Source organism: Erpetoichthys calabaricus, chromosome 17 (assembly GCF_900747795.2).
Source record: "Erpetoichthys calabaricus chromosome 17, fErpCal1.3, whole genome shotgun sequence".
In the NCBI taxonomy this organism is placed as follows: Eukaryota; Metazoa; Chordata; class Cladistia; order Polypteriformes; family Polypteridae; genus Erpetoichthys; species Erpetoichthys calabaricus.
In genome coordinates this window covers 83,005,566-83,031,288 of record NC_041410.2, presented here as the reverse complement: position 1 = coordinate 83,031,288, position 25,723 = coordinate 83,005,566, and the positions used below count along the sequence as shown (strand labels likewise).

At 38.7% G+C, this 25,723-nt stretch overlaps 2 protein-coding genes across 4 annotated transcripts in view; one reads left to right on the top strand and one right to left on the bottom strand.

The window, feature by feature from the left end:
- The window catches only part of sh2d3a (SH2 domain containing 3A), a 110,651-nt gene extending 99,356 nt beyond the window's left edge, over positions 1–11,295 (top strand). The window contains exons 13-14 of one of the 2 annotated variants that reach the window (XM_051920885.1): positions 7,821–8,006; positions 10,068–11,295. In XM_051920885.1, coding sequence (XP_051776845.1) covers positions 7,821–8,006; positions 10,068–10,240 — 359 coding nt within the window. In that variant the 3' untranslated portion in view covers positions 10,241–11,295. The remainder of the gene's footprint in view (positions 1–7,820; positions 8,007–10,067) is intronic. The other variant, XM_028822623.2, reaches the window with a different exon arrangement.
- Positions 11,296–20,227: 8,932 nt separating this feature from the next.
- The window catches only part of LOC114668043 (cdc42-interacting protein 4 homolog), a 182,459-nt gene continuing 176,963 nt past the window's right edge, over positions 20,228–25,723 (bottom strand). For both annotated transcript variants that reach the window (XM_028823648.2, XM_051920898.1), the window contains one exon: positions 20,228–24,458. In XM_028823648.2, the coding sequence (XP_028679481.1) occupies positions 24,304–24,458 (155 nt within the window). In that variant the 3' untranslated portion in view covers positions 20,228–24,303. The remainder of the gene's footprint in view (positions 24,459–25,723) is intronic.

The following is a 25,723-nucleotide window of genomic DNA, read 5'->3' as shown; positions in this document are numbered from 1 at the left end:
CTCAACAATCTTTGTTTTCAGATCTTTTGAGAGTTGCTTTGAGGATCCCATGCTGTCACGCTTCAGAGGAGAGTCAAAGGGAAGGAAGCAGAACTTGACATTGACCACCTTAAATACCTTTATATCTCATGATTGGCTATGAAGTTCAAGGCTTAATAAGCTAATTCAACCAATTTGGTGTTACAAGTAATCAGCATTGAGCAGTGACAGGCATTCAAATCAGAAAAATGACAAGGGGACCCACATTTGTGCACAGCCAGTTTTTCACATTTGATTTAATTTCATACAAATAAATACTGCGTCACTAAAAATCTTTGTTCGGAAAACACCGCAGTACTCAGATGTTCATGGAAATGAAAGACGTACCACTGTTATCTTTTATGTTGAAAGGAGAGTCAATTATTATGCAGGCTGAGAGGGGTTCCCAAACTTATTCATATGACTGTAAAACATTTGTGGGGAGGCCGTGTGGTGGCACAGTGGTTAGTGCAGCTGTCTCAGTCTCAGGAACCTGGCTTTGAACCTCTGCATGTTCTCCTCATGCCTGTGTGCGATTATCCTGGGACTTCAGCTTTCCCTTCAAATCCTGTAGGTTTAAATAGGCCTGGTATGACTGAGTGTGGCTGAGGGACTGGCATCTCAACCAGCCTTGTGCCCAGTGCTGCCATAATAGGCTTCTGGAATAACTGAGATTAGTAAAGTGATGACTACATGGACACAGAGCACGTTTGTCTTCTCTTGCTGTGCATTGTATTATAAAAGGCCGAGACAGAGTAGTCACCTCCTTGGAAGTTCTCACATTTTCTTTGAATCCCACTGGACTGAATTTTGCTTTTCTGACACTGAACAACAGAAAAAGACTCTTTTAATGTCAAAGTGAAAGCGGATATCTGCAAAGTGGTGTGAATTATTAAATATAAAACACAACATTAGTACTTGTCCCCTTCATGTCAGTATTTGACAGATGGCAGTCATGACAGCCTTGAGTATGTGTGTGCAGGTCTATCAGCTTTGCACCTCTTTTTCCACTCTGCCGTTTCTCCCTATTCTAAATATGAAATTGCCCAACCTCTGTCCGGTATCATGGTGGGTCGTAAGTGAGCAGCCATTTTTTTCCATGTCCAGCCACACATCTGAGATCTGGACTCGGACACTCCAAGACATTCACATTGTTGTTTTTTGAAGCCATTCTTGTGTAACTTTGGCTTTAGGCTTTTACTCGTCGTCTTGCTGGAAACCAACTCTTCACCCAAGGTGCCAGTTTTACTACAGGCTGCATCAGGGTTTCCTCCAGGATGTTCCTTATCTTTCTGCATTCGTTTGCCCTCAGAAGCATTTCCAGGTCCTGCTGCAGAGAAACATCCACCCAGTCTGATGCGGACACCACCATGCTTCACAAAGGGGATGGTGGTGGTGTTGTTATAATGTGCTGTGTTCAAAAATGGTGTTCAGTCTGATGGCCAAAAAGCTCCATTTTAGTGCCATCAGATTCTAGAACCTTCTTCCAGCTGACTTCTGAGTCTCCCATGTTCCTACTGGAAAACTGGAGTGGCTTTCTCTTTTAAAGTACCTGGCTAACAGCTATTGTCTGCATAGTCTCTGTTGCTTGTCACTCCTTCGGCATTCTCAGAGGTCTCTTGGTGGCCTCCTTCACTCGTCTTCTTGCATGATTACTCAATTTTTATGGATGGCCTACGCTAGCAGATTTACAGAATCTTTTCTTAAATGATTGATGTAGCGGGAATCCAAGGGATATTGATCTACTGTAGCTTGAAACTCTTTTAGAGTCCTCTTAGGTCTCTTGGTGGCACAGTCACTCAGGTTCAGGTGGGCAGCGTGTTCTAGCAGATTTACAGCTGTGCCATATTCTCTCCATTTCTTCATGACTGATTGTTCAGTGGCTTGGGAGATTTTCTTGGCTCCATGTTCTTGTGTCTTCATCATGGAGGTGGGGTCACCATACTGACCTTCCAGATAAAGTGCATTTAGATGACAATCAAGTGACACCACAGACAAGTGATCTCCATTGAACTAATTCTGGGAAGTCTAAAACCAATTGGCTGCACCAGTGAGGATTTAGGCGTGATGTATTAAAGGGAGTGAATACTTAGGAGATCAGTTATTTTGTGTTTTCTATTTGTAATTTAGATCACTTTGCACAAATTTCTTTTTAATTTAACATTAATACTTTTTTTTGGCTGATCAGTGTGAAAAAAGCTAAATCCACTGTGATTCAATGTTTGAATAACAATAAAATGTGAAAACGTCCAAGGGGGGAATACTTTATAGATGCCGTATTAATGAAGATGACATGGACATCCAGTGCTCAGCATTGCTGCTACTGTCCTATAACTCCAGGCACATGAGTTCAGATCCAGACGCAGTTACTATCTATGTTCTCCCTGCTTGTGTCCATTTTCTCCCAGCTTCCCAGTTTTCTCCCAAATGTCAGATTTTTACAGTTGGATTAAACTGACTGTGGAGGCTTACATGATTGAACTTGTCATATATTGGTGGCGGTGGGATTCCTACCACAGCTAAGTAAAAAATAAGTATTTTTTAGGGTAACATAACGGGTGAAACTACACCTATGTGGTTTGCAGTGATGGCCAAATTTCATTTAGAATGAATATAAACTTTCTGATAGAACGGGGTGTACAAAGAGCAGTGCTGGTGCACAACAAACAATATGAAAAGTCCATTAAAAGATTCTCATATTATTTGTCTTGCATATTCTACACATCCAGTCATATGCTTAATAATAATAATATGCGTGCACTTTGCACATCGTATTACAATTTTTTTAGCAAAAAAAAATAAGATAAATACTTCTGGAAAAATCAGAGCAGTACATGCAGAGGAAACTCATTCACATAGGACTGAGCTTCTGAACTGAAGACCTGACACTCCCTCTCATTCATTGGTCAACAGTCCCACTTTCAATTCAAAACAGTAGAGTTCTTGACCAGTGAATGAGAGGGAGAGGTGGGACTTTAATTCAAATGAGTCCTGCCTTCAATTCAAAAAGGTAGGACTCCTGACCAATGAATGAGAGGGAGAGGCGGGTCTTCAATTCAAAAACTCGATCCTGTGTTAATGCGTTTCCTCTACATGCACTACTCTGATTTTTCCCGTTGTGATCAGACAACTGGGTGACTTGACTTGTGGATTGTATGATACGAGTAACACTTTTTTTTTTTTTTCTCATGGATCGTTTTTCGTATTGTTTGCTACATTCCAGTGTTGGTCGCTGTAGATGCCCATTCTATTAGAAACTTTATCTTCAATCTGTTAAAAACATGAGATTATTTTTTTTCTCTGCAATCACTACAATCTAATTTCTAATTTTCCAATCTAAATTCTTTTAAAAAATAATTTTATATATTTATATATTTATATATATATATTTTTATATATATATATATATATATATATATATTTATTTTTTTATATATATATATATACACATTTTAAGAACCACACTTCTATTAAGTTAAAGTAAAGTAAAAAGTAAGTCTCTCATACATCACTCGTAAAATAAATGGTGGGCACTTTTGCTAAGTTTTTAAGAAGTGTTTTTTGAATGTTGATTGATAAAGTGCCCACCTTTTATTTTACGAGTGATGTATGAGAGACTTATTTTTTACTGTTTAGTACACTTTTTAACTTAATAGAAGTGTGGTTTTTTAAAAGTATTTTTTTATCTATATATACAGAGGTAAAATTCCGTTACAACGAATATCTTTACAACGAAATTTTCATTACAATGAAGTATTTTTATGGTCCCGACAGCTTCCCCATATGACACGAGTCTATAGAAATCTCGTCACTACGAAATAAATTCAGCAGATACTTTCATTACAACGAAGTGCCCAAAAGACCTTGAAATGCCTGAATGAATCATCCACAGAGCAGTTAGTTCTGTGGCCGCGGCTCAGTTGTGCACAATGATCCCCAAACAGAAACACTGTAAAAAAATTTTTCTTCGAACTTTTCTCGTACTGTTTTTTTTTTTTTTTTGCTGTTTTTGTTTCCTGCGGTTTTTAGTGATACCTTTTGCTTATCACTTGTCGACATTTGAAAAACATTCACTGGAATTTAACTCATTGTCACCCTCCTATAGAAATGGCAGACATGATAAAATGATAACAGTCCATATTAGAGAAAAAAAAAAAACTTTAATTTTTGCAGCTCTCGATTGCGGCAAAAAGAAAAAAGACGTTGCCTGTATTTGGAATTTCGCCATCGACACTGTCAACTTTCTTGAAAGACCGAGCAAAAAAAGAAGAAACATCTCAGGTTGGAAACGTATGCGAACTGCTGCATTTGAAGACGTCAAACAAGCCGTTTTTATGTGGTTCATTGATGCTCGTTCAAGAAACATTCCTATTAATGCTGCACTCATTCAAGAAAATGTGAGGTTTCTAAACTCTCTTAGGACCTCCCACAACTGGACAACACGCCGAAGAGCGTCCCGAAGTGCGATCACCGCCTCTGTGGAAAACTGTTTATCTGTTGCCGGCTCACAGCTCTGCTGCGTCTCTTCGCCAAAGTAAACTTGATGGGTTTTGCAGGGAACAGGATTACTTGGCCGCTAACCTGGTCACAATCCTGCCTGACTGCTATGTCTGTGTATAGCAGAGTGGCAGATTCCACTACAATAAATAACTGTGCTGTTCCTGTTTCAAGCTGAATAAAGCTGGTTTTGCTAAAGTACTAAGACATAGCCTCGTGTTTTGGGGTGCAAGACAGGGACTTACAGCACAACCTCGATCTTTTAGGATTTGCTTCTGTGGTGCTTCACTGAAGCGCTGTGAGCCTGCTGTTGCCCTGCAACGGACAAACAGTCTTCCACAGACGCGGCAATCGCACTTCGGGATGCACTTCAGCATGTCGCCCCATTGGGTGGGGGTCCCAAAAGAGTTCAGAAACCTCACAATATGAAGAAGAAGAAAAGGATGATTCGGCTTCTGATTGATAACTGTGCTGCCCACAATACGCTTCCGCATTTAGATAGTGTTCGCGTTGAATTCCTCCCACCCAATTGCACAGCAGTGCTTCAGCCACTGGATTTGTTATCATTCTCACCCTGAAAGTGTATTATCGCAAGGAAAAGCTGAGAAAAATTCTCGTCAGCATTACTTACAGACAGGAGGAGATTAAAATTAACGCGAAAGAAGCTATTGAAATGATTGCAAACGCCTGGACGCAAGTTAAAGAAAACACTATAGTGACAAATACAGAATCTCATTACAACAAAATTTTAATTACTACAAACTATTTTTAGGTCCCTGGCAGTTCGTTGTAATGGAATTTTACCTGTATATTATTTTCAACTTTTTAGTCTTGGGTTTGTTTTAGTATAATTTTGTAATCAATAGTTTAACACTTGGGCGGCACGGTGGCGCAGTGGGTAGCGCTGCTGCCTCGCAGTTGGGAGATCTGGGGACCTGGGTTCGCTTCCCGGGTCCTCTCTGCGTGGAGTTTGCATGTTCTCCCCGTGTCTGCGTGGGTTTCCTCCGGGCGCTCCGGTTTCCTCCCACATTCCAAAGACATGCAGGTTAGGTGGATTGGCGATTCTAAATTGGCCCTAGTGTGTGCTTGGTGTGTGGGTGTGTTTGTGTGTGTCCTGCGGTGGGTTGGCACCCTGCCCAGGATTGTTTCCTGCCTTGTGCCCTGTGTTGGCTGGGATTGGCTCCAGCAGACCCCCGTGACCCTGTGTTCGGATTCAGCGGGTTGGAAAATGGATGGATAGTTTAACACTTCCTTTAATATTTCTATCTGTTACTAGCGCCATCTATTGGTGAAATCTTGAACTGTTCTTCATATGAAAATTTTATTTCTTTAATTAACATGGACTAATTGATCAGTTAGTGAAACTGATTGATTGATGTATTGTCATAGAAAGTGGGTTAAATATCGATTACAAGATTTATATCAGACAACAAACAGGTGAAGTTAAAATAAGCATGGTAATAATAAGAAGAGATCAAGAGCCCCAAGTTGGGCTGCGCTTTTATCTGGTGTAGCACTGTGGTAGATGGCAGCACGACCTCCAATACTGTACACCAAACTTAAAACCACTTTTTAAAAAGACCATACAGTAATCCCTCGCCATATCGCGCTTCGACTTTCGCGGCTTCACTCTATCGCAAATTTTATATGTAAGCATATCTGAATATATATCGCGGATTTTTCGCTGGTTCGCAAATTTCTGTGGACAATGGGTCTTTTTATTTCTGGTACATGCTTCCTCAGTTGGTTTGCCCAGTTGATTTCCATACAAGGGACGCTATTGGCGGATGGCTGAGGAGCTACCCAATCAGAGCACGTGGTTAAGTTCCTGGGTGCTGATTGGCTCAGTGACGGAGAACAGCATTCGATTCCGCTTTGCGTTAGCCAGCATCTCGTCTCGCTTGTTCAGCATCAACGTGTTTCACTGTTGGTGAATACCCATAACTAATTTTCTATGTACTTAGTACATATACATATGTTTAGTGTAACTGTACACACATTTTATATAATTTTTCTTGCATTGAACGTATTTATTGCTGGTGGCCTGTCTTGTAATGGCTGTAACATGTGATATCGGAGACGCTCAATATCTTTAAAATAACATTTAGGTTTTATTTATATTTACATGTTGTACATTTTTCTTAATTTATTACTGGTATTATTATGTTCCAAATAAACTGTACCATTTTACAACTGGCAACAATTGGCGGTGTTACCAGCCGAAATCAGCTGAGAATGTAAACGTTACCAGAATGCAAATGGCGCATGACTGCAGTGTTCGTATTTTAGAAATATGACACTAATACTAAAGGAATGATCATAATATCTAATATAACTGGGTAAGTAAAACGAGTGCATTACTGTACATACAATAAATATAAAATTATTTTTGTTAAAATATGTATTATTACAATGTGTTTAAAAATGTAACGTATTAAATAAAACTTCTTAATGATCTACGATACGTATGTTTGTGCGTAGTATATAAACAGTGTGTTTACATACATAATTTCAATGAATCTTACCTAATATCTAAGAATATTAAGGGTTTATGCTGTATAACTGTGTGGGAAATGTTAATAAGAGTGTGGGAGAGTTTATAAGGGCTTCAAAAATATAAAAATAAACATATGGTTTTTACTTTGCGGATTTTCACCTTTCGCGGGTGGTTCTGGAACCCAACCCCCACGATCGAGGAGGGATTAATGTATTTACAACATAGCTATTACATAATGACACATCGTAAAAGACGGTTTCCTTACATTAAGTTACAGTACACAGTTCTCACATAGGACGTGTTCCCTGAAGTCATTTTAATTATTATTCTTTGTTTTACAGCCAGCTAACTACACGTTTTTGAAACTCTGCCCACTGAGTAGTCCTTCGCTGCTTATTTCAGGGGAGCACCACAGCGGTTGGTGCCTATCCAGTCAGCGTCGGGTACAAGTTTGGAACTGAGTGTAGCTGAAATACCAGTCATACACTGGCAGTGGCTCATACTGGGCCAGTTGCACTGATGCCCATGTCTCTGGGATGTGAGAGAAGGTGCAGACTCTTCAGACGACAACAACAGTGCAGGACGTGAGGCTGAGAGGCAGTGGTGCTGAGCACTACACCAGCTCTACTACATCCATCCATTGTCCAACCCGCTATATCCTAACTACAGGGTTACGGGGGTCTGCTGGAGCCAGTACTCTACTACATTGTATTCTTAATCCTCCTGCTCTTAAAATACTGTAGCTAACATTGTAATTACAGGTGGGGTTTAAACTCTTATTGATAGATTGTTGCGGTCTGCTTTTCAGATGAGACCCCCACGAATGAGCTGACAATTCCTCATATCCTCCCGCTATTGAAGCTCATGGAGGGGCTCGACTTGGGAGAGCACACAGAGCACAGCTGTGAGTTGTTGCTAAGAACCCTGGCCAGAGCGCGACTCCTTACAGTCAATGCAGACCAGTTTGGATCCCAGGTCCAGAAACTGTTGGCAGGTGAGGTCTTCATCCCACATTGGTTATGTCAGGTTCTTAAAGTTTAATGTTTATCATGAAATATATGACAAGATTTGCTATGGCTTCATAAGTGGTTCAGCTGCAATGGACCTAAAGGTACAGGAGAGGGTACGTAAGAAAGATAGGAGAAGGGGGTGCTTTAAAGATTGTGAATGCCTTGCCATAGGTCTTTAAATGTAATTTTAATTGTAAGTGTTATTTATCAAAATTACTGTTTACTGTACAGTTCCCTCCGAAGTGTTTGGGACAAAGACCAACTTGTCTTTGATTTCCTCCTCTGTTCCAGAGTTTAAAATTACAAATCAAACAATTCAGAGGTGATGAAAGTACACATTACACACTATCATTTAAGGGGAGTTGCAGACATTTTGGTGCCATTTCATGGCACCATAATGTTTGGGACAATTGGCATCACAGGTGTTGTGATTCCTCAAGTGGGTTTCATGGCTTCATAAGATACCTTGTCCTGTTTCTACTCTTTGGAGTCTGGAGTTGCCATGTTGTTCAACATGAAGAGAAGAGCTGTGCCAAAAAAGTCCAAGAGGCCATTATGAGGCTGAAAAACAAGAAGAAAACCATTGGAGATATCTGGAAGACCTTAGAATAACGTAAATCAACTGTCTGGAATCTCATGAAGGAGAAAGAACACACTGGTGGTCTCAGTAATCACAAGAGGACTGGTGGGGAATGGAAGACCTCCACTGCTGTTTACAGAAGAATCCTCACTACGGTAAAGAAAAAGCCCCCGACACCTGTCCAACAGACCAGACACAATGTTCAAGGGGCAGATGTGTGTGGGCCAGAGACGACTATTGTCACAAGACGTCATGAACAGAAACACAGAGGCCACACTGCAAGATGCAAACCACTAAAACAGGACAGGTAGATTACAGTTTGGGGAAAAGGACTTCAAAGAGCCTGCAGAATTCTGGGAAAATGACTTGTGGACCAATGAGACGAAGATGAACCTCATCAGAGTGATGGCAAGAGCAACGTGTGGAGACCAAAAGGAACTGCCTGAAATCCAAAGCAGACCACCTTATCTGTTAATTGTGGAGCTGGAGGTGTTATGGCTTGGGCATGTATGGCAGCCACAAAGTCGTGGCAAACTTCTCTCCATTGATGATGTCACTAATGGCTGCAGTGGCACAAGGAAATCTGAGGTGTATAGAAACATCTGATCTGCTCAAGTTCCAGTAAATCCTCCAAACGCATTGGACTGCACTTCATCCTACACCATGATGATGATCCAAACGCACTGCTGGGGTAACACTGGAGTTAAACTTAAAGCTAAAAAATGGAAAAATTCTTGAATGGCCAAGCCAGTCACCTGATTGAAATTCAACTGAGCAGGCCTTCCATATACTGAGCAGAAAACTTAAGGGGACAAGCCCCCCAAAACAAGCAGGAGCTTGAAATGTCTGCATTAGAGGCTTCATCACCAGAGAAGACCCTCAGCACCTGCTGATGTCTATGAATCGTATACTTCAAACACTCATTGCATGCTGGGATATGTGACAAAGAACTACATATTAACAGACCTGCCATTGCTCTGTGCCTAACATTTTGGTGCCCAGGAATTGTGTGACCAAAATGTATGCCAAGCCCCTTTAATGAAAGTCTGCAATGTGCACTTTAATCACGTGAATTCAGAATTATTTGATGTGTAACTTTAAACTGTGGGGCAAAGGGGGAAATCAAGAAAAAAATGTCTTTGTGCCAGCCATTACGGAGGGTACTGTATGCCATGTTGTTCTTTGAGTTTCTGTGATGTGCATTGATCATGGAGAAAGGGGCTACATCAATAAAATGTATTATTATTAAATTCCTTAAAATCTTCTGAAAAGAAGAACGGTAGTATGTGACAATTCAGCGTCTATCTCATCCCACCATGTCATGGTGGGTCACAAATGGACAGCACTGTCTGAAGCAAGAGCCCAGTGTGTGGCAAGGTTATCGAATCACTTTTGTTTTAATTAATGCAGATCTCGTGGATATTTTCACTGATGGCAATTGTGTATGTTTGTTTTTCTTTTACAGACTATGAACTAAATGAAAAGCTACTGGAAGTGTTTAAGACCGAGTTTGCGCTCAAATTTTTTTGGGGCAGTAAAGGGGCAGAAGCCGACCAGAAGGTCCGCCATGAGAAATTTGACCAGATCCTCACTGTGCTGTCTAGGAAGCTGGAACCCGACGATGTACGAGAGAGTTAGAAGCGCCACTGCCAATTTTCTTTACTTACTGGGACAGCTTGGCCCGATGGCATTACCAGCGGAATGCATCCAACGATTGTCTGTACAGAGAGTTCTACGCGTTTAAGTACTACATCGATAACTGGTGGATGTTCTTTTAATAAGTACACAATAAAATTAAGCTTCGAGAAACGAGAGGGACTTGCTCTTGGAAGAACATCTTGCAAATCGGCCAACAAGAATGGTTCTAAAACTTGTGTTGAATACCTGTGTTCTTGTGGAAATCGTCAACCTCGTTCAGTCCATCGTCGGTTCTGCCCTCTTCTCATTCTCCACATTTGTGTTATTTAGGCCTGAGGGAGAAAAATCAGAATATTCATATTAACAGATGTCCAAATAACACAAGGTTGGCAGATATTCCGATTTAAATTGTGAGGAATCCTGGAAGTAATGCATCTACCACCCAAGAGGTCTGTTAAGGTGTGGAGATGAGCACAGCTGACGCACACTCCTTGATGTTCACATGGCACTGACTTTATTGCAGCACAGACTTCTGATCAAAAAATATTCAGTACTGTGATGCAAAATTGGAGATGCAGAGAGGTTTTTTGAGTTAAAATTTCCTTCACATCAAACGTTCCCACACACGCATTTTAATAACTGTTATGGCACAGGAAGCAGTATTTTCTTAATAAAAGTTTTTTATGGTGTTTCCTTCCTCCTTTTGAAATTTTTTTTTTAGCTCGGTACGTTTGTGATTACTTGGGTCACGGTGCATGCTCCTAAAATTAGGCGGAGTACATCTCACATGAACGTCTTTAGGCATCCAAATGTGAGGTTCAACCCCTAGAGACAGCATTAGACCAAAGGTACTGTGTTTATGCTGAGAGTTCCACAACCTGCCGTTTGTTTTTAGCGTGCATACTTCTACGATACCTTGATGCATTTGCTATACTCCGTATTTTTCTCTATGACATCCATCAGACTTGAGCCCTTCTTGACCCACTCTGAATCCTGTACCATCTGCCACTTCATCACCTTGTCCTTACTCCCAAAACCTTTCTCATACATGGCATCTTTGAACTCTTCACAGAGATGTAAAACTCATGGAGCAAGATCTGGATGGTCTTGAGTTTTGTGCTGGTTTCCTGTGTGTGGTTGTACATTGTCCCGATGAAGGAATTTTTAAAGGAGTACGAATGTACAGATCATAGTTAATGGTTGGATGATACTCTTCAAGCACATAAAATAAGGAGGTCCAAGTCCACAAAGCGCGTGTGGATATGGTGTGAATTTACATGCACTCACAAAACTCGGATAAGGTAAGTAGCCCGGTTAAGGCAGAAGCCAGTTTCAAAAAATGCGTGATTATGCTTCTGGAGTTGTCCTTTGACAAGACGCTTCAGCGTCATTAAATTGCGCAAAAAAACAAGTTACTCACCATCATTGGCTGCCGTGAATCCAAAAACGAGCATGGAGCCTATGATCATTTTGTTAGGTTTTATAAATCTTCATGTGCTCTGAAGTGAATAACTATACATAATGTCCATCGTCAAATATGGCTAAATTTAAGGTGTAACAGTAATTCCAAATAAGTAGCCAACCTCAGCCTCTCTTTGACCTGAGCCCCCAAAAATTTGCAGTATGAACACTGGCTGTTGTGTCACTTGACCTGTTTCAACATATCTATAGCAGATAACTGGATTAAAGCTAAACTGACAATGAATTAATATGTTTCTGTTACCAGATTGTATGCAGCACACTCTTTTCTGCTGGGATGTGTGATTGAGACTCAGAGACGGCCTTGGGCTGACCAACCTCACGCTGGGCCGGTTACGTCAAATGCTGTTACCGGTATGTGTGGACTGTATAAACTTGTGCACAAATTTAATAAAAAATAATGTTAACATACACCGGATTTTTTTCATTCAGCTAAATTTTTGCAAGATACCACGTGGACTTTATCAAAATATAATGATATAATCTATTAAAAAAGTACAGTTTATAATTCATGACAATACCACGACAGTGCAAAATGCAATGCGTTGTCATGCGGAAATTAGCAGAACCTCTTCTAGAAAAGTACTCAAGTTGCAAGTATACCGAGTCTCGATATCATAGTCATAACTCACGGTCATGTCAGCCGGTTATCATTAGCGATACATGTTTTTGTGCATTAATATTCGGACATGTTTATGGCCTACAAATAAAATGGGAGTTTCAGTGTTTGGACAGGAAGTGTGAAATTAACGTAGAGGTACCTACCATCATGAAATCTCTTACCAGTTTCCAGGTTCAGAGATGAAAATCCACTTTTCTTGCCTTCTGATTGGAAAAGTCATTGATGACATCTTTGTAGTCTAATCTGGATGCAGTGTCTTTTTCTAGAGATAGGAGAAGCCAACCCAGCAACTAATGGGCTAGACCTAATTTAGAACGGGATTATACTGGTCGACCCTTTTTAGGCAATGAAGGTAGACTATGGAATGTTTTTAAAGATATATATGTACGGAATTTGACCTTGAAGAGGGATTTTAAAAGGGTTCCTCTTAGAAGCATCTCAAATATATATTATATACATACATACATACAATCCGATTGTGATTCAGACTACAAATGCTATGAATTATTTATTTATTTATATATATATATATATATATATATATATATAAAAATACTGGAGAATATAACTTGACAAATCTGGTTGAACGGGACACACGGATCTCAAAAGTAGGGCCCCCTTAGGCACAGGGGCTGGAGCGGTCACCCCACTCGCCACCCCCAAACGCCTCTCTTGGGACTCAAAGGACTGCCATACCAGTACGTGTGCTTCTTGCCTTACACCCAGCACTGCTAGCATAACAACAACTCGGGTATTTTTATTTCAGTAAAATAAGTATTGGGTTAGGTTATTTGTTACTTTAAAAAATAATCAGATTACATTACACGTTACTTGAATGAGTTTACTCGACTGCTCCCAACGTTGTTCTCCTAGACTTAACATTGTGCTTCAGCTCATCAACACTCATCAACATTTATTTATATATCACAATTGCGGTGATGTGTCACGATTTAAAAGTGTTAAAAGCCTAAAAAATTCTTGGGATAGTATTGTGCTGCCATCTAGTGGATTAAACATCATGCTGCAAAAAATCACAAATATTTCTATGCATTTTGCCACTTGATGGTAACTCATTCAAATTCCATGAGTGGGGTGGAGCCTTCAAAAAACAGCAAAAATCGCTGTAAAGTCTGTTTTAGAACAAACTGAAGCTGAACCATTAGTTCAATCAAGTGTGATGACAATGTGGTCATCAGATGTAGACACAGGTAGTGAAACTGATGCATACGTCACTGTATGACCATACCACCGTGATATGCCTGCTGACTCCAGTCGCTAATGCTGCAGTGGTGTGCAGTATGTACGTGGTAAAAAAACAAAATGGTTATGATCAAGTCGAGGGAGACTAAAGTCATTAGGCACTCTAAGCCAGCGTTTCTCAACCTTTAAGTATTTGCGACCCGAGTTTTCATAACAGTTTTAATCGCGCCACCCTAACGTTTTTTTGAAAGGAGCCCACTAATACCAATTTGTTCTTTTTTAATTGATGATATATCATAGATACATATTTTATTATACCTACTTAACTTTTATCGACATTTATCTAACTCTGTATTTATTTTTCTAGTATCAGAATGTAATTTAAGTTAATTTGTTTTGGTTTCAATAGATGTATTTTTCATATTTTCTATTCTTGTTTTCTTTTTTTCACATCTTCGCGCCCCCCTTTTTGTTAGTTTGCGCCCCACAGATTGAGAACCGCTGCTCTAAGCACTGTTCACAATGCAGCAACTGTCAATGTTTATATCCGGGGATGTGGGAGTCCCTAAACATTACTTTGAGGTGGCCTACGGTGACACAATGGGTGGTTTTGATCGTGTGGATCAGGCTCTGACATGCTAGCCTCTTGTGCGCAAGCAAAAGAATAACTACGAGAGTAAATCAAAAAGTAAAGACACATTGAAAATTACATGGTATGTGTACCAGATAAATGCTGACACAGTACAACACGTTCGCCTAAAGGCTTATGGGTAGTTTGAACCTGCACAGGGCAGAGCTCTGCCGTTAGTCTAGTTGCAGCCAAATAAACATGGACTCTCCGCTGTGGGATTGCACCACCATTGTAAATTTCAGTTTTAGATTTCACTCCCTCTGCCCAAAGAAATCTCTTTATGGCACGTTGTTTTGTAGTGAAAAAATGGAAAAGAAAAAAAAAAAAAAACACCATTTCATAGAGAAAATCTAACATCAGGACATACTGTATTACTCTTTTGCTACTAAGAAATAAGACCTTAAACACTTCTTTGAGTCTTCATAACATTTACAAAGCATCAGTGAAGTGTTTATTTATCTCTGCAATGTGGCCTACTAACAGAATGTCACTTTGCAGTGGTCTGAGGTGGCTTCACTGAGACACATTTCTCTTGATGTTCCATAATTAATACTAGGGGGCTTTGCTTGCCAACCCCCCGGCCTACGCTACGCACCAGCCACTTTGCGTCTCTGTATGTGGATTTCACTTTCGTGATCTTTACTATCAGTTTATTGAGAGTTTCGAATTTTATTACTTTCATTATCTCTAACCTACTCTGCATGTGTATTGATTGCACCAATGTTTTTGAACCTCTTTACGATGTTCTACTTTATCTTCTACTCTTTGTCTTTTATTTCCGACCCCACTTGGAGCTGAGAGTGCAGGAACTGTGTCTGACAATAGCATTCACAAGAATGAGAACTGAGTGGACCGTGGGTGCGCCAGCCACTCGGCGTCTCTGCCACTTGCGTATGTGGATTTCACTTTCACCAAACAAATCTTTTAATTCTCGCGGATAAGCCTCTTTATTGGGAAGAAACACTACTTTTGCCTGATGGCAACATGAATTAGCCGATCTACAAGTCTCCGACTTAAAGTTTAAAGCCAAACAATAACTACATACTTCTGTCATATCACCTATGTCCATATATATATATATATATATATATTCAATCTCTTTTCGCTGTTCCATTATTTCACGGAGTAATAATTTCTGTTTGTTAGCGCTAATGTGATCTTTACTATCATTTTTTGAGACTTTCAAATTTTAGTACTTTCATTAACGACGTTCTACCTTGTCTTTTACTCTTTGTCCTTTCTTCTTATACTGTTTGTCTTTTATTTCCGCCCTCTGCTTGGACCTGTTAGGTTTTCACTTCATCTCTTGGCACAAAAATCTTGTCTCGCAGGATATTAAATTATCTGTCTGAAAAAGTCTTGTCTCGTCCCAAAATTTTTGTGTATAATAGAGAGATAACATGTGTGAATCCTTCATTTTGTCAATATGCCACACAGCACTTAGATGGATACCCCATCTACTGAGGTTTTTAAAAAGTTATGAAACCTTTGTTAGGCTCTTGTTACATAAGAGTAAATGAGTACAGTTTAGTGCAGTACCTAAACTAAAGTGATACCCAAGATTCAAAGTTGTAAATATTGAACGTGTTTAATATTTACTATTTAAAATTTGGGAAGATTAGAGAGGTTTGTGAGTAAAATTGGGGAAGTTTGGATTAATAACTCATATTTTTCAGGCTAACCTGAAACTGGGAAGTTGGCAGTTGGAAGGTATGGATCTGCCCAAAGTCAGGCCAATTAGGCGGTAACGTGTGCCTGACATCAGAGGTAATGTAAGAGGCTGTCTGGGGACTTTCAACTGCACACACTTCTCCAGTATATGCAATGCCCAGAAATGTATTCCACATAAGGAAGCACTTCAAAGACCTGTGGCAGAGAAACCCTAAACTAAAACCGAGCAGAACACACAGAACTATGGGATTGGCAACTTCAGTCCTGTAGGGCCCCTGAGGTTTTATTTTTTATACATCTCACAATATGGTTTGTGTCTAATTCATGCTTTGTGCTGAAATGCTTTTTCCCTATCTTTTAAATGCCCATTTTCCAATCACAATTATATGGTACAGTGTAAAGCAGCGAAAGGCAACCTTTTTCAAGTTGCGGCGCACTAAGTCCAAAAATTTTCTTTCGCGGCGCACCTGAGGGACTGCCCATAAATAAAGTCATGACGACACAATCTCTGGACAATTGCCAATAAAAACAGTTAATTTTACAAGTTTGAAAGACATTTTATTAATAAAGGAATCAAAGGATAAATCTTAAATTTAATTAATGTGAACGTTGAGATTGTTTTTCAGCACATATGAGATTGATGCGAGGATCAATTTTCGAAAGACAGACGCGCATTTCCTTGTTGATCATTTGAAGTCTCTCGCGTTTCTTAGACTTAATTTCCGTAAATGTTGAAAAACCTTGCTCACAAAGATAAGAGCTTCCAAATGGTAAACTGGAAAAGGTCACTGAGTTTACAAAGTTTACTGTGTTGATCAGCGGTGTCAGAGCGAAAATAAGGTTAATTTTTCCATAGTAATACTCAGACGATTAAGTGGTGAGAGCTGCAGCTACAGCGATACTCTCTCGTCAGCAAGAGCCAAAATGTAGCGTTCGTATTTTCTCGTTCTATATTTGCTCCGCCTTCTTCTATCCGTACAGTGAGCGAGATCTTCTAACAACGAGACTTTTCAAGTCTCACGAGATGTGTTTTTGACACCGCTGGTGTTGATATTATGATGAATGGTGAACAGCGAAAATTTTAACTTGCATTCAAAATAAATACATTCATTTATTCAACAATCTGATTCACCGTTATCTGTTTTTCCAACATAAAATATTTTTTTTAAACATTATCTTTTTAATCAACCAAAAGTTCAAAAACACTAGCAATTTTAAATATTTTACAAAAGTTTTTGCAGCGCCCCAAGAAAAGGTGTAAAGTATGCATTTTTTTTCTCCCCATTGTTATCTTGAATTTTTAATAACACGGCAGCAATCTAGTACAGCATATTTTGGTTGGAAAACACATTATTTAAAACACAATAACAACAGTATTTAAAGAACAGTAAGAAGTGTTATTTTGTTAAATGCTACTTACCCCATGTAGCTTGGAGTAATGACCGAGAAAAACTTTTAGTCTCATGTTTTCATGGAGAACGAAGATAAAGTTTGATATGATACAAGCCAAAGGTGACCAATGCTGTACAATGGCAAACAATGCGAAAAATGTCCATGGGGGGAAAAAAGCAAAAAAAAAAAAAAAATCTCACATTACTTTTTCGCAATCCTCAAATCTATTAACCAGTTTTTTTTTTAACACTTTTTTTTTTCTTGTTAAATTATTAACAGTTACTTCTAGAAAGAGCAGAGTACGTCATAAACAGGAAAACGAACTCCCATAATACTGTGCTTCTGAACTGAAGTTCTGCCTCTCCTTTTCATTCATTGGCCAAGAGTCCCATCTTCAATTCAAAATAACGGTATTATGGGAATGTGTTTTCCTGTTTGCTATGTATGCTGGAAGTGACTTAATATTTTAGCAAAAAATAAAGGCATTTTGTACATTTTGAGTCTACAAATTGGTAACAGACATACGGATTATGTGACACGAGTACTGTAAGAATGTTTAAAATCCTTTTCATGGATGCTTTTCGTATTATTTAATAATAATAATACATTTTATTTATACAGCACCTTTCCCATGCTCAAGGCACTTACAGAATATAATAAAGAACGGCGGTGTATACAGTATATAGCATTGTACAAACCAGATAAATAAAGAAGATTAAAAATTTGATGTTGTACACTGCAAAAATCACCATTAGGTTCTATTATATCATAAACGTTTATCTGTGTTCTGCGGGAAAGTATGAGAATAAAAAATTTATCTGCACACTTAGCACACAAATCCTTCAATATTCTTTCATTGATACATTTATTACATTAAAAAATGTAAAGGCAGCAAAAATCCCTGGATGATATGAACATCTAGCACAGGGCACACTCACACTTACAGGTGTATCAGTCTATTTTCTGCATGTTTCTGGGATGAGGCCAGAAAACCAAAGTTACCCGGAGAGAAAACCCACCTCAGGTAGAGAGACCCAGCATATCGTGCCTCAGCTTTTTAAACAAATACTTCAGTCATGTCAGAAAAATGGCGAGAGGGATTAGAAGGCCAATGTTCATACTTACTGTAATAAGCATTTGAATTTTAAAATAGTTTTCATCAATATTATTGGTAGTTCTTTCGCACTTTTTTCTACTGCAGCTAGGAGCAAATAACTTAGGGAGATTAAATTGACCATAGTGTGTTTATTATTTTACGGTAGAAGAACAAAGCAAGTATTAAATTCCAATAATTTGAACATTCATTTTCTTGACACTTTACGAAGTGAAACACGGACTTCAATTTCATGCGAATGGTTTTGCTCATCACTACATAGCACATTTACACATACTTAATCAAGTCACCAGGTGACCAGACACACAAAGAGCATTTGTGAGATCAGATACTTATGTTGGATGAGAAGACCTGGCTCACAATCGGCATTCCAATTCATCCCAGAGATGTTTAGTAGAGTTACGTTGGCCTCTCAACTTCCTCCATGTCTTTATGGACCTGGTTTTGTGCACAGTGGCACACTGATGCTGGAATACAAAAAGGCCTTCCACAAACTGTTGGAAGCACAATTGACTAAAATGTCTTTGTATGCTATAGCATTAACAGTAGAACCAAGGGGCCAAGCCCAAACCTTCCACCACACTTTACAGTAGGCACTATGCAATCCAGAAGGCAGAGTTCTCCTGATATTCGACAATCCCAGGTTAATCCATCACACAGCCAGATAGTAAAGAGTGATTCATCACTCCGGAGAACACAATCCCACCGCTCTAGAGTCCAATGGTGGTGTAATTAACACCACTCCAGTTGATGCCTGGCATTGCACATAGTCATTGTAGGCTTATCTCCTGCTGTACACAAGGAACAATGAATGGTTGGATGCTCCAGCATAAAACACAAAAGAACGTGTTCTCCTGAGACGTGTCTCTCTTGTATATCTGAGTGAGATCTCACTTCCAGTAGGTAGCTTCAGTTTGGGTTTCCTGTACTTGGGTGTCTCTCTCCCTTTCTGGACCTTTCCAGGTTAAATCACCTTTCAGAGACCTGCCTCGGTGCAGTGCCTTCAACTTAAAGGTGCTAGTCCCCTTTTTCTCTACTAAAAGGCAATCCCACACAAACCCAAGTTCCCATGTACACATTTAAGGAGAGAGCAAACAAAAACATAAGGACTAAAGTACATGTGGCACTTGCTAATGTGGCCTAACTGTTGTTGCTTCGCGATGCTTCCATTTTACAATAAAAGTACTTCCAGTACCTGGGAAATGCCTAGCAGTGAAGAAATCTCACATAGTGGCATGTGGCAAAGGTGGAATCCTATAACAGTACCTAGGTTTAAATTCACCAATCTCTTTAGCACGATCTGTTCTACTGCTAATATTTGTCAATGGAGATTGCATGGCTCTGTGCTTGAGTTTGCGCAACTGTTAACAATGAAACACTCAGTAATCTGGAGGAGACTTTTGGCCATACTGTATAGTGTAAATATTGTTCAGGCTGAGATATGATTACTGGAGGCTCGAGTTGTCAGCCAGCACAGCAGTAGGTGTTACACAGTAGAGCAGTACTGAAAAAACAACATTTTAAAATGTTACTACAACAGCATTATTATAATACATGGATGGCACTGCTAAATTGTTAGTGGTATTATTACCGGGTAAAGTATCTGTTTTAGGACAAGTACATAAGCTGCCATTGGTACTGAAGCCAAATTTTAGTATTAACCCAGCACTAACCACTACACAACTGTCCAGCCCATTTTTCATATGTGATATATAAATTACGTTACTAATTTTCAGAAATAAATGAAAACTTCATGCACATACAAATAGTTTCCTTTACAGGTATAAAAATTGGTTAATCTTGAACCACTGCTTTATTTATTAGTTATTTTAGTAAGAATTTAAAAACCATACTACACATAAAAAAAATTCAAAACCATTATTACTTAAATAAATTCTTTTATTTGAAAACAATAAAAACAGCAGGCATTGCAAATAAAAACTCAACTCGACCACAGGTTCTTTGATAAGTGACAATAAAATATTTCTGCAATTTATTGGAACTTGAGTTTGCTGAATATAATAAACTACAGTACTGCAGTCAGCAAAGCTGAACGAAAAAAAAAAAAATATATATTTTACCTTCCAGATCCATCAAAGGGGTTCATGCAATGCTGTGTCCCCAAAAATTGGCCCCGTTCTATTGGAAGCAGCAAACCCGAAGTGTTTTTTCACTACAAAAAAAATAAGTTTTCAGTAACAAGACAGTCCCTCACAAAGATCGGACATCGACAGCAGCAAATTTCAAGGCAAACATTTTGCAAATTCAAGAGCAGAAGATGAAATGACCAAATTCAGAAATGTAAAATCTCCTCTTTTTTTGTTCTTTCTTCCCCCCTTCATTCAGCCGATTAGATTTTTAATGACAGCGTTCCTGAGAGGAATCTGAACAGCCCTGAAAATCCTATCTGAATATACCCGATCTAATGAGTCTTTTCATTCTTCCAGCCTTTAAAGTGTTCAACACTGATACCAGAAGTGGTAAATCCCATTCATTATGTTTTTGGGGAGATACATTAGGCAGAAATTCTTCAGTTTGCAATGCACTGTAAAATGTGACCAAGGCACATAGGTACAATATAACTACATACAAACAATTTACAGGAGTACAAAAATGGGCTCAGATTCAAAGCTGGGGGGTGACCATAACTACCTTTTAAAGTAGATATTGTGATAGCTAAAATATATTATTTCTTATATATATTTCAATATATATTTAAGTATACATAAACATGATAGTATATAAATGTATTTTAACAAATAGTCCATTTAATTTGATTTTTCCTTTTTGTGTGCAAAACTCCAGGTGTACATGCATTTGCACACCCCCTTTAGGTCTACATAGTTTTCATTTAAACTGCAAGATATCTAAAAACCCACAGGAAGGGAACTTGGTGGTTATCACAGTTTCAGCAATTTTAAGGTGCATGTCTGTGTGTTTGTGTGTGTGTTCTGAAGCATGGAATGACTTGAAGGATGTGACTGCCGCACTATCAACCAGAACCCAAGCATAGAAGGATGGGCAAAGCATTTGTTCTAAATCTAACACTAGATGGGTATCCCACTTTTTGCATGTGACTCTTAATAACTTAGAAAATTAATTCTTAAGCACTGTGACAGAGAAGGATAGCATTTTTGGTTTAAAAGTAGAACACTGTCATAGGTGAGCACAGCACTGTGGTTTAAACTCAAAGAGAAATATCTTTTGTGGTTGTTGGGTGTTAATCTCTAAGCAACATTGAATAAACAGATTTTTTTGCATTTGTAATCTGTAAAACACTTTCATTGTCATTGCAGCTTCGGAGCAAACCCTGATTAAACTTTGATAAGTGGTTTAAGAAAAATGGAAAAATCGCAGACTAAACGTTCTAAAAGTTAATATGAGGGGAATTAAAATGTCCCATAAAAGGCAAGAGTCAGATACTCCAAAATAATGTACCTACTACCTTTTTTTCCATCCTAACAGATTCAGAGAAAGCCTTCCCAAAAACTTTAAAATGTAATCTTAAAAATATAAAGGCTTTGCGAATGAATAATGAAGAAATGAAAACTTTAATAATGTAGGAGAAATTAATAAATAATAAAATATAAAGACATATGTTGTAACAGGGATCTAAGCCTGACAAACAGTGGCCTGTTAAAATGTGTGCTATAAAATGCATTAAAATAAAGTCTAAAAAAAACAAACTGCAATGTAGATACCTTCGCAAAATAAAAGTAGCTTCTCCAATCAAGTACAATTTGAAATTACCATAAAATATGAAGTATTTTAATTCAAAATAGTGTTTGTCAAATATGAAAAAGAAAATACAGTGGAACCTCGAGATACGATCACCTCTGTATACGAGAAATTCAAAATACGAGGAAAGTATCAGCGAAAAATTCAGATCTAAATACGAGCATTGGCTCACGTAATGAGCCACGTGCCAGGCTGTGGGTATAGCTCGCGGCTTAGCGAGGGGGCGTGGTAGCTGTAGCGAGCCGCAGGGCGATCTGCGGTGTCTGCGTTTCTCACCTAAGTGCACAGGTGGGAAACTGCCCACATCCATGATTTGTCCGGTGGCTGATGGGCTGGGCAGGGTTGCCACCCGTCCTTTAAAATACGGAATCGTCCAGTATTTGAGAATGAAATTGCGCGTCCCGTTTTGAATCAATACGTATGCGTCCCTTATTTTTTTGTATTAAAAGTGGTAACCCTAGCAGCTGCCATGTCTTCCCCGCATATATAGAGAAGCGCGAGCCGGTTAAGGGGGAGAAGAAGTAAAAGAAAAGAGAGGAGAGGAGAGAGAACGGAGGTTGCAGGAGGAGGCAGGAATACGCAGCAGTAGGAAGTCGGTGCGAGAGAGCGAGCGAGTACAGGCTCGTGTGTAGCTGAACAGGCGAGCCAAACAGCTGAAGCAGGACGGTGTAGAGAAGGTCAGCTGCATTAAGTGTCTCGCCTGTTGCAGAGCCCGCATGGGAGAAGCAGGTGAGACGCTAACAGAGAAGAAGCACCGGGGATTGTCATCTGTTTTTTGAAGACTGCTTCATGTTGACGTTTTAACCTCGTGTTAAAGGATTGTTATTCTTATGTATTTTAAACCTCCACTTCACAACTGTTTTAAGGATTATTTATTTAAAGATTTATTGAATGCTCTACTGCACTTTGGACACCTGTTTTGATTCTTTTAATAATCAGTTATATTATTTACCAGTGTTATTTATTAAAGGTAGACTACAGTATATATAATTTATCAGTGTTATTTGTTAGGAAAAATGATTTTTATGTTAATATATTTGGGATGCGGAACGGATTAACTGGATTTCCATTATTTTCAATGGGGACGTTTGTTCTAGATACGAGAAATTCGCTATACAAGCTCAGTGCTGGAACGAATTAAACTCGTATCTAGAGGTTCCACTGTACAATGAATAAATAATAAAAGTAATAAAACAGTAAATTATCAGCCAAGGTTGATACTGCTGTGGCAGTATGATCCTAGTCTATGACTGTAGGAGTAGATGGCACTATTCTCACACACACACACACACACACAGAGCTTGAACTGTATTGATGATGATGAAGATGTGCTTAATAGGTGTATTTCTATCAAAGTCTTACAGAAAATGGCTTTTGAACCCAGCACTCCTTGTACAGATCAATGAAAATATTCTAAATCAAATAAAACAGAAAAACAAAGGCTACTTATAGTCAGAACTTGTGAAAACATGTCCTAAAAATAATTAATTTGAGTTTTTCCAGCTGCGCCAATTCCATTTCTCTCGGATTGCCTGGATATGAGTGTGTATCTAAGTGCGCCTGCATTGTCCTATGCTAAAAAGACAGCCGATGAAGACTTTTGATATTCAAAGCTCAGTCTCTATCATCCAGGTTGAGCACACAAAAAAAAAATAAAAAATAAAATAAAAATAATAAAATAAAGTTCTGCTCACTTCCTACAAGACTAACTAAGGGTCAGGATTATCAGTGCCAGTCCTGTAGTGGCCTCAGTTATTTAACAGAACAGTATGCCACCATGAAGACTCTGATACCATTTTCATTTCCAGAAAATTTGCAATTAGAGCCCAGTAAGTACAGCTTAAATGAAATCTGCTGACAAAACAGTTTCCAATAAACCTTCTTTTCAAAAGAATGCTAAATAAAAACATTCATTCATTAAAATATTCTTACTGATAAAACAATAAAATGTCAGCATTTAAATATATCTGCTCTCCGTAATGATCAAAGTTAATGAGGCATTTGTGTGCAGCTTGTTTTTCTTCTTCTTCTTCTCCTCAAAGAAATTAGTCCATCTGCATCAACAAGGCTCAAATGGATAACTTGTGAATGCAAACTTAAAAAAAAAAAATAATAAAAATATTGAAAATGAAATGGCGGCTGAATTTTGAAGTTGTTTGCTTTCAGTATGATAAATAAGGCCAGTCCCCCTTGCAAAAGAGAAAGAATGATGAAGATCACTTCTTCTGTAGAGTAATTTTCACATAAGAAGTTGGCACATAGCCTTCATCACCATTTGCCCTTCGGACTCTGGTCCATCCATCTCCTTTGTCTTCTTCTACAACACTAAATGTCTCTGCTTCTGTCATGGAGATTGTACCTTCGCTGGAACCTAATGCAAGAGGAATAATAAAAAAAAAAAGTTACTGGAAGCACAGAGATACCAAAATACCTCTCTCTGACAAAACATCTGTCTTGCAAAATGTTCTTATCTATCTGAGAAAGTAAAGAGGATTTATTCCTCAAGCTCTTGCCTCTTCTTCCTAGAAACTAAAACCTCACCCACCCTCTGTTTTCATCCTGGTGTTCTTGTGTAATCAAAGGTTTCATTCTTTTTTATAGCAAGAACACCCTTAAAAATGTGTAATTGTCTGGATACAAGCTGTAAATGGAAATGTTAACAATTTTAAGTTCTAGTATGAATCAAATACTGAGGTAAGTGAGCTTCAGATACCCATAAATATATTTCAGAATGTATATGATGTTGTAAGCTCACAAAACACAAACTTAATTTTGAAAATTCCTAACAAATTAAATTCCTCAAAGGAACTGATAAACTCTTAACTAAACAGTGAATCACGTACTTAAGGACAACCAGTGGAAATTAAGGGGAAGTGCAATTAGGAATAAAACCATGACAGAACTAGCACCCTGTCCAGAGTTTGTTCCTGCCTTGCTCCCTTATGTTAGCTGGGATAGACTCCAGCCCCCACCCGGCAACCCTGGTCTGGATGTCTGGATGACATGAGCATAAAAGAACCTTTTTAGGCAAAGAGTTTTGGGAATCTGGAACAAACTACCAAGTCATGGAGTTGAAGCAGAAACCCTGACAATCTTTAAGAAGAATCTGGAAGGGACATTGGACAGTTTGGCTATTAGCTAAACAAATGAGCTTGATAAACTGAATGGTCTCTGATCTAGTAAATGTTTTATGTTCTTACAGAATATAAATTCATAAATTACCACTTCTGTTCAATAAAAATAGATATGGCAGAGTTTTTTTTTTTTTTTTTAATTGGTCACCTTGAATTATGCCTGCATTTGTTGATCTAAGGCAGGGGTGTCGAGCTCCAGTCCTGGAGGGCCGCAGTGGCTGCAGGTTTTCATTCTAATCACCTTCTTAATTAGTGACCTGTTTTTGCTGCTAATTACCTCCTTTTGCCTTAGTTTTAATTAACTCGACTCAGACCCTTAGTTCTTTTTATTTCCTTAATTAGCAGCCAAACAATAATGAGACACAAAACGAGCATACAGGTGGACCAGCTAACCACATTATCTGAACATAAAGAAAGGTAAGGGTCACGGTAAGGTTGATCTCTCAGGTCAATAATCAGAAACAGAAAATCAACAGTTTGAGAAATGTCTGCTATAGCAAAA